Source organism: Salpingoeca rosetta, assembly GCF_000188695.1.
Source record: "Salpingoeca rosetta unplaced genomic scaffold supercont1.23, whole genome shotgun sequence".
NCBI lineage: Eukaryota > Choanoflagellata > Craspedida > Salpingoecidae > Salpingoeca > Salpingoeca rosetta.
The window spans coordinates 468,491-476,059 of record NW_004754911.1 but is presented as its reverse complement, the minus strand read 5'-3'; the positions used below and the strand labels follow the sequence as shown (position 1 = coordinate 476,059).

The following is a 7,569-nucleotide window of genomic DNA, read 5'->3' as shown; positions in this document are numbered from 1 at the left end:
TCATCCAGGCTGGCGAAAGCAGCAGCGCCGACGCTTCGCGCATGGAAGCCCTCTTTGGCATGCCTCCGGCAACGTCAAGACCGTGCTTTACCACGCAAGGCGGAAAGAACAAGGACTGGAAGAAGCGCATGCGACGCCAGCAAGTAGCTCCACAGCACCACAGCACCAGCGGGGGAAGAAGGCAGGTACGCCCAGGAGGCTTTTCCCTGAGGACGAGGAAGTCCTGAGGGAGCTCGTCTACGAGCACTGCACGATGACCGCAGACCAGCTTGCAGACCACATGAACCTTGAAAAGCTCCGCCGAATCATGATCAGCCTGGAGGAGCAGCTGCCCGCAGAGCAACGGTTGCGGGACGAGGAGAAGGTCTTCCTTGGGCCACTAGACCGTGACAAGTGCCTTGAGAACCCTGCGGTGAAGGAGGTGTATGACAAGACGCACATTGAAGGCACCCGCAGCGTGTATCGCGCGCTGAAGCGAAACATCTTCACCCTAAAGCGAGTGGTTCCAGCTCGAACGACAATGAACAGCGAGGCTAACAAGCAGAAGCGGCTGGCGTTTGCAAAGGAGCTGCACGACCTGCTCCTGGACGACAACGTGTACATCGTCTACATCGACGAGATGCCGTTTTACCTCGCGAGCGGCAGAAACTATGGATGGGCGCCGCGTGGTGATCGCGCCGTGCACGAGGTGCTGCCCATGAGTACCATGTCCTATCGCACACAAGTGGCTATGGCAGTCTCGCACATGCACGGGCTTCTTTACGGCAAGCTCTACCCACCAGAGATGCAAAACACCGGCGGAGATGGGCAGAAGAAGACCAAGAAGGCCCTCAAGGCCAGCTACACGCAGGACCACTTCAAAGACTTCCTCAACAACCTTCTCCACACCCTCTGGCACAAGCGCCAAAACCTTCAACTCAGTGGAACAAAAATCGTGTTTCTCATCGACAGCGCGCCCGAGCACGGAAAGCGAGCGACGGAGGCTGCCACGCAGATGCTGCAGGCCTGCGACAGCTTCCACCTATGGCATGAGTGGATTGCGACCGGTCGGTGCAGCATGACCGTCAAGTTTATTTCCCCCGTATCGCCCACGCTGAATTTGACTGAGTTCTACAACAGATCGTTGCGGCAGAGGGCGAATCACCTCCGCAAGACCCCAGACTTCATTGGCAAGCTGGAGTCCAAAGACATTCCGCGAGGGCAGGTGCAGAAGACGCGTGTGAAGGTGCTGTGCGACATCATCAAGCGGGCAATGGCTGATCTGCAGCGCACTGCTCTCAAGCGGGCAAGCGAGGCGAGAATGCTGGAGGAAGTTCTTCACGTCATTCAGCTCAACGGGTTTCTCGACAAGCACTGGCGACCAGTGCAGCTGAGAAACAACAAGGCTCATTCAACAGAGCTTGCCGACAGCATGGATGGTGATGGTGGTGATGATGATGATGGTGATGATGATGATGATGATAACGGGCACCCCACCGACGTTGATGTTGCTCAAGAGGATCACTCTGCCAATGACGACGACCAAGACGACGATGATGCCGATGATGAATGACACACACACACACACACACACACACACACACACACACACACACACACACACACACACACACACACAAACACACACGCACACGCACACGCGCGTTCACGAGTCACTGTGCGAGTTCCTTTCCCTGCGTTGTTCCCGACACCATGTTTGTGCTTACGTTCGCTTGCTGCCAAACGGCAACGGTTTTTGGATTTGTGGCGGGGAAAATATGGCGCGCTGGTTCTTGTTGTGGCAATGACGAAATCTTAAACTGAGTGGCACACCTCGACGCAATCAATGGTGGTTCTTGGTGCAACTGCACGGGGCGTTCTTATTGTTTGGCATCTCGTTGCTTCTCCAACACACAGGCCACGCTGCCGCTGTCTCTCGTGCTGCAACACCGCTCGCAAGTCCTTCGTGAGTGTTTTGTTGGAGGTTTTGCACGCACGTTGTGTGTGTGTGTTTGACGACACCTGACGCAAGTGTCAAATTTGACGTGTACACCTGTCAACTTTGACAGCTGCCACGTTTGTTCCTTTTTTTTTTTTATCCCCTGCTCTGCACACGTGCATGTGTGTTCAAGCGTGCGTGTGCCATTTCTTCCACTCTCAACAGCCAAGATGCGGGTATGCGCGCAGTGCAGTGGTGTGTTTGTGTCTTGTTTGTCGATGTGGTGATCTCCCTCTCCCTGTCTTCTCCCCTCCCCTATATCCCCTTCTCTCCTCTCCCTCTCCTCCTCCTCTCCCTCTCTCCTTCTCTCCTCCTCTCCTCCTCTCCTTCTCTCCTTCTCTCCTTCTCTCCTTCTCTCCTTCTCTCCTTCTCTCCTTCTCTCCTTCCCTCCTCCGCTAGTGCCCCTCTTACCAAAGCTGGTCTGTAAACAGTCTGACCATCTTCAAATGGCAAGGGGCAAACATCAACAGCCACATCCGGCTTTATGGTGGCTTCAGCTTTTCCATGGTCATCTATCATTTATTTGTGGCAACACCCCCATCCCTAATCTCTCAACCCCTGTTGTGTTTGATCCGATATCAACCCCTTTCGTTTCCTCTCACGTTTCTTTGTTGTTTCCTCAGCAGCTTTCTTAATGCGACAACGTCGCCATCCCCAACCTTTCTCCATCAATCGTGTCTCACACGCTGCCCACATCCACCCTTCTCAGCAGGCCACTCTTATCGCGGCCATGGACACTGTTGTTGCCGCCATGGACACTGTGATTTCCTCGTGAGAGACTCCTAGCAACCATGTCTTCCAAATCAACGACAATGGTACGTTGTTGAAGCCAGATCACACCAGACTTCATTTGCGTATCTGTGTTACTGTGTATGTCGTGTTGGTGTGATAAATGTCCCTCTCTTGCGGAAATCGCCCTCGCTCTCTCTCTCTCTCTGTCTCTCTCTTCCCCCCTCTACTACCAACTTTTCTTCCTCTCCCCTTCTCCCATATGTCTCCTCCCTCTCTATCCTTCTATCCTTCTCTCCTCTTTTCCCTCTCAAGAACAGTGCCTCTCTTACCAAAGCTGGTCTGTAAACAGTCTGACCATCTTCAAATGGCAAGGGGCAAACATCAATCCTTTTTGTTCGCATCCGGCTGTTTGGTGGCTTCGGCCCTCGGGTCTTTGGCCATTGAACTTCTTTTTTCATAAATGCGGCAACATTTTCTCTCCCAATCATCTTTTCTGACCTCTCTGAGTTGTTCTGCCTCTTTTTTATTCCTTCCTCCTTTTTCTCGTTCCTTTCTTCTCCTCGCAATTCTGTTACTGCTACTCACACGCTTCACCCGACACATGTTTGTTCACACCTTCAGGGCTGAGACTGGCACTTGCAGCAGTTCCTGCGGTCCTTGTTTTTGCTGTCACGCTCCCCTCGCTGGCACGAATGCATCATGGTTGACATTGTCATCGCGCGCATCGTGCCATGTTTCTCCTCTTGCTCTGCCAACCACATTTCCCCCCTTTGGATTAACCGGCTTTTCGTTGCATGCTTGTCATCGCGCGCATCGTGCCATGTTTCTCCTCTTGCTCTGCCAACCACATTTCCCCCTTTGGATTAACCGGCTTTTCGTTGCGTGCTTGTCATCGCGCGCATCGTGCCATGTTTCTCCTCTTGCTCTGCCAACCACATTTCCCCCTTTGGATTAACCGGCTTTTCGTTGCATGCTTGTCATCAGCGCTCAAACACAAGCCATCTCTTTCTCATGTAACCTTTTAAACCGTATTTCGAGCTCTTCGGCTCAGTTTGCAATCTTAACGATGTCTGTCGCCATCTTGTCTGACCATGCTTTGAAAGTGGTCATTTATTACAAGGCAACATAACATGTGTCAGCAGTGTTCCATATCGTCGCGATTGCACGCGTCAAAGCAAGCGTGTTTCAGTTACCTGACATGAATCAAGCAAACACACAGACACACACAAAGCAAAGGCTGTGCTATGGCGGCGGGCGCGGGTGTGGAGGAAGAATGGTCGTCGAAGAGGAAGAGGAAGAAGTTACCGACGACGACACAGGTGCGACCGTGGTCATCGACGCTGCGTGGGACGATGCCATCGACACGAGCGGCTGTGGCGACGGCCCGCTCCAGTGGGCATGGGTGGATGCCCCTACTGTCGATGCTGATGGCAAGGGCTGCGTGTTGCTTGACTCAGGCGGTCCAAGCGGTGCATGTACTGAAGTTGTCGTTACTGTGGTCGTTGTGGGTGCTGCTTCTGCCGCTGATGCGACCATCGCCGAGTGGGTTGCTGTGTGTTATTGCGTGGAGTTGGCAGCAGTGGAATGTCACCCGATGACGTGGTTGTGTCGTCCCTTGCAGCGTGGCTGCATCGCACCCCGCCGCTGTCGGTGTTGTCAATGCTGCTGCCACCACTGCTATCCTCGCCGTTTTGCAAGTTGCCGTGACCACAGCCGCCAGCACCCTCACGGCCAACAACAGATGCACCCTTCTGTTGTAGTAGTTGTTGTTGTCGTTGTTGTTGTTGTTGTTGTTGTTGTTGTTGTTGTTGTTGTTGTTGTTGTTGTTGTTGTTGTTGTTGTTGTTGTTGTTGTTGTTGTTGTTGTTGTGCTGCTTCGCTGGTTGCTACAGTGTCGCGTGTAAGCACGTTTGTGTTGCTTACAACATTGATAACAACGTCTGTTTCACACACGCGCGGGCCCTGCGTCGTATCAATCAAAGGCACATCCCTGCTGCTGTCACGCTCGTGTTGAGCGTGGTGCTGATGTTGCTGGTGCTGGTGCTGGTGCTGCTGATACTGCGGTTGGTTCGGCATGTGCGGTGGCGGTGGTGGTGGAGGTGGGTGGGGCGGCAGCACAGCACCACCACCCATTGATGCCGGCGTTGATTCGGACATCCTCGCTCGCTTCGTGGGCGGTCCCACCACGTTCACGGGCGTATCGCTGCCACTGCCACCATCCCTCCCTTCTGGAGCAGTGGGGGTGTCATCACCCGCCCGGCTCCCGTGCTTGCTCGTGCCTTTGTCCGCATCGTTTCGACTGGTGCTGCTGTTGTTGTCGTCGTGGCCGTTATCATGGTTGTTCGCAGTGGTGGAAGTGATAGTCAAAGTGGTAGGGGTAGGCGAAGCGTGGGACGCGGTGATCGCATTCCTACTTCTGCTGCTGCTGCTGTTGCTGTTGTTGCGTGTCGTAGCAGCAGCCATGCGGCCGCCATTGGCTGTAGTCAGAGACAGCGATGATGAGACGCAAGGCATTGTATGCGCCACAGCATGCGCGCTCACATGTTGTTGTCGTCGTCGTTGTTGTTGTTGCTGCTGGTGGTGGTGGTGGTGGGGCTGTTGGTGGGGTTGCGGTTGGTGGGGGTGCTGCTGCTGCTGTTGCTGCTGTTGCTGTTGCTGTTGCTGCTGTTGTTGTGGTGGCGGTGCTGCGTGTGCGTCCGATGGCCGCAGGAGATCGTCAACATCAAACGACGAGGACACCGATTCCGCTGCCGTGGACGCAATGACAAAGAGAGAAAGAGAAATGAGGTGAGGTACACACACGTGAGTGAGTGAGTGAGACAGTGAGTGAGTGAGACAGTGAGACAGTGAGTGAGTGAGACAGTGAGTGAGTGAGTGAGTGAGTGAGTGAGTGTGTGTGCACAAGTATCAGAGAGGTGGGGTTCCGTGTGTTTGGCTGACTCGGATGGGAATTGCAGTACGTTCATGTCACACAAGCATTGATGCATGCGCGGCACCATTCGAAACGAGTGGTGCCTGCGTCGTGTTGACGTACAAAAATTGCGCATTGCATCAGCAAGGGCGGCTGCTCCCCCATGTTTCAATTTCATGTATTCTGGGCAGCAGCACGCATATGAGGTGGGCATTTGCAATTGACAAGCGTGAGCGCAAAACAAATCAACCTGCACATGCACAGAGAGACGGAGATACAGAAAGAGACAGACAGAAAGACAGACAGACGGACGGACAGACACACACGGACACACACACACACACACACACACACAACACGACACACACACACACACACACACACACACACAACACACACACACACACACACACACACACACACACACACACACACAAACACACACACACATGCAACCCCCCTCCTCTTTCCTCGCTCCCCGGCCGCACCTGTCATGGCTTGCGTCGCGTCCTTGAGGGCGCCCTGGACGCGCGTGCGGAGCGTGCGAATCTGCCGGGTCCAGTACGTGCACTCGGCATCGGACATGAGGTGGTGCTCGTCGGGGAGGTCGCACGAGCGGTCCACGTCCGGGGTGACGTCTGCCACCACTTTACCGCGGTGGTCCGTGATGAACAGGTCGTTGCAGTAGGATGCAATGAGCCCTGCCTCTGCCCGCCCCTGGCTCGCACCGTCGCGCGCAGCATACAGCGCTACGGCCTGCCCGAAACGGTGCTGGGCCATTGCATTCAGCTGCAGAAGGGGGAGAGGAGAAGGATGGGCATGTGTGGGTGGGTTTGCGACGCATATGTATGTGAAGTGGGTGAAATCCATGCCTTTGCATCAATTGCGCACGCGCAGGCAGGCAGGCAGAGAGACACACGCATAAGCGCATACACACGCAGACACACACAGACAACATAAAGACGCACAGACACACACAGACACACACACACACACTCACACAGACAAACATAAAGACGCACAGACACACATAAAGACACACAGTCATACACATTATACGCACGTGCTTCTCGATGGCCTGTGTGCAACAGGAGACACCCTTATCCTTTGAGGCGAGCGGTGGATAGAAGAACGTTGGCGTGGACGTGGTGAGGCTCTGGCCGCACGCACACGTGCGTTTCGCCATCTTCACCCACGCGTGGCACTTGGGGCACGACTGCAGCAGGGCCGAAGTGGGGCGAGGGGGTGGTAGCAAGGATCATCGATGCGTGAGTAACGTGTCACACGTGTGTGTGTGTGTGTGTGTGTGAAGCGGGTGGGTCATGCTGTGAACCCAACACAACAGGACAATGACAAAGACACAGTCAGACACACACAGACAGATACACACACACACACACAGACAGACACACACACACACACAGACAGACAGACAGACAGACACGCACACACAACACAGACACACAGACAGACACGCACACACAACACAGACACACAGACACACACAGACAGACAGACAGACACACACACAACACAGACACACACAGACAGACAGACAGACAGACACGCACACACAACACAGACACACAGACAGACACGCACACACACACACAGGGCAGTAAGGGACCTTCTTCTGGTTAAATCGCGAGCAGTAACCGCAGTGGGGGCGTCCGCACGGCGGGCCCGTGCTCGACAGATCCTGGCGGCACTGGGGCGTTTTCTTCATGCCTGCATTGGGATGGGGCACCGACGATCGTGATCGTCATCGTGATTGTGGTGGTTGTGAGGGCTGCAGCAGGGGAAGGGAGAGCAGTGTGGGCACGAAAAGCAAACATGCAAGGCAATCATGCAAGGCAGTCACGAACACAGACACACACAGACACACACAGACACACACAGACACACACAGACACACACACACACACACTCATACCATTTGACTTTGTCTT

The 7,569-nt window shown here is 54.4% G+C and overlaps 4 protein-coding genes across 4 annotated transcripts in view; 3 read left to right on the top strand and 1 right to left on the bottom strand.

The window, feature by feature from the left end:
• The window catches only part of PTSG_12717 (uncharacterized protein), a gene marked incomplete at its 5' end in the record, with an annotated part of 1,843 nt that extends 255 nt beyond the window's left edge, over positions 1-1,588 (top strand). The window contains one exon of the mRNA XM_004990573.1: positions 9-1,588. Within this exon, the coding sequence (XP_004990630.1) occupies positions 9-1,552 (1,544 nt within the window). The 3' untranslated portion in view covers positions 1,553-1,588. The remainder of the gene's footprint in view (positions 1-8) is intronic.
• A 1,182-nt stretch (positions 1,589-2,770) lies between these two features.
• On the top strand, positions 2,771-3,354 carry PTSG_12716 (uncharacterized protein). The gene has a single exon (XM_004990572.1). It carries the CDS (start codon positions 2,851-2,853, stop codon positions 3,205-3,207), a length of 357 nt encoding a protein of 118 aa, XP_004990629.1. The 5' UTR covers positions 2,771-2,850; the 3' UTR covers positions 3,208-3,354.
• A 629-nt stretch (positions 3,355-3,983) lies between these two features.
• Positions 3,984-4,613, top strand: PTSG_08379 (uncharacterized protein; the record flags this gene model as incomplete). The annotated part of the gene is made up of 2 exons (XM_004990571.1): positions 3,984-4,262; positions 4,602-4,613. 2 exons carry the CDS (start codon positions 3,984-3,986, stop codon positions 4,611-4,613), a joined length of 291 nt encoding a protein of 96 aa, XP_004990628.1.
• A 506-nt stretch (positions 4,614-5,119) lies between these two features.
• Positions 5,120-7,569, bottom strand: part of PTSG_08378 (uncharacterized protein) — a gene marked incomplete at its 3' end in the record, with an annotated part of 4,125 nt that continues 1,675 nt past the window's right edge. The window contains exons 1-7 of the mRNA XM_004990570.1: positions 7,554-7,569; positions 7,248-7,348; positions 6,684-6,836; positions 6,109-6,409; positions 5,744-5,803; positions 5,447-5,456; positions 5,120-5,186 (exon numbers count right to left, since the gene is read on the bottom strand). The exon at positions 7,554-7,569 is cut by the window's right edge and continues 1,675 nt beyond it. Coding sequence (XP_004990627.1) covers positions 5,120-5,186; positions 5,447-5,456; positions 5,744-5,803; positions 6,109-6,409; positions 6,684-6,836; positions 7,248-7,348; positions 7,554-7,569 — 708 coding nt within the window. The remainder of the gene's footprint in view (positions 5,187-5,446; positions 5,457-5,743; positions 5,804-6,108; positions 6,410-6,683; positions 6,837-7,247; positions 7,349-7,553) is intronic.

What these genes read in the sequence shown, in the direction of transcription:
- PTSG_12716 (XM_004990572.1), top strand. Translation starts at nt 2,851, where the DNA reads ATGTCGTGTTGGTGTGATAAATGTCCCTCTCTTGCGGAAATCGCCCTC.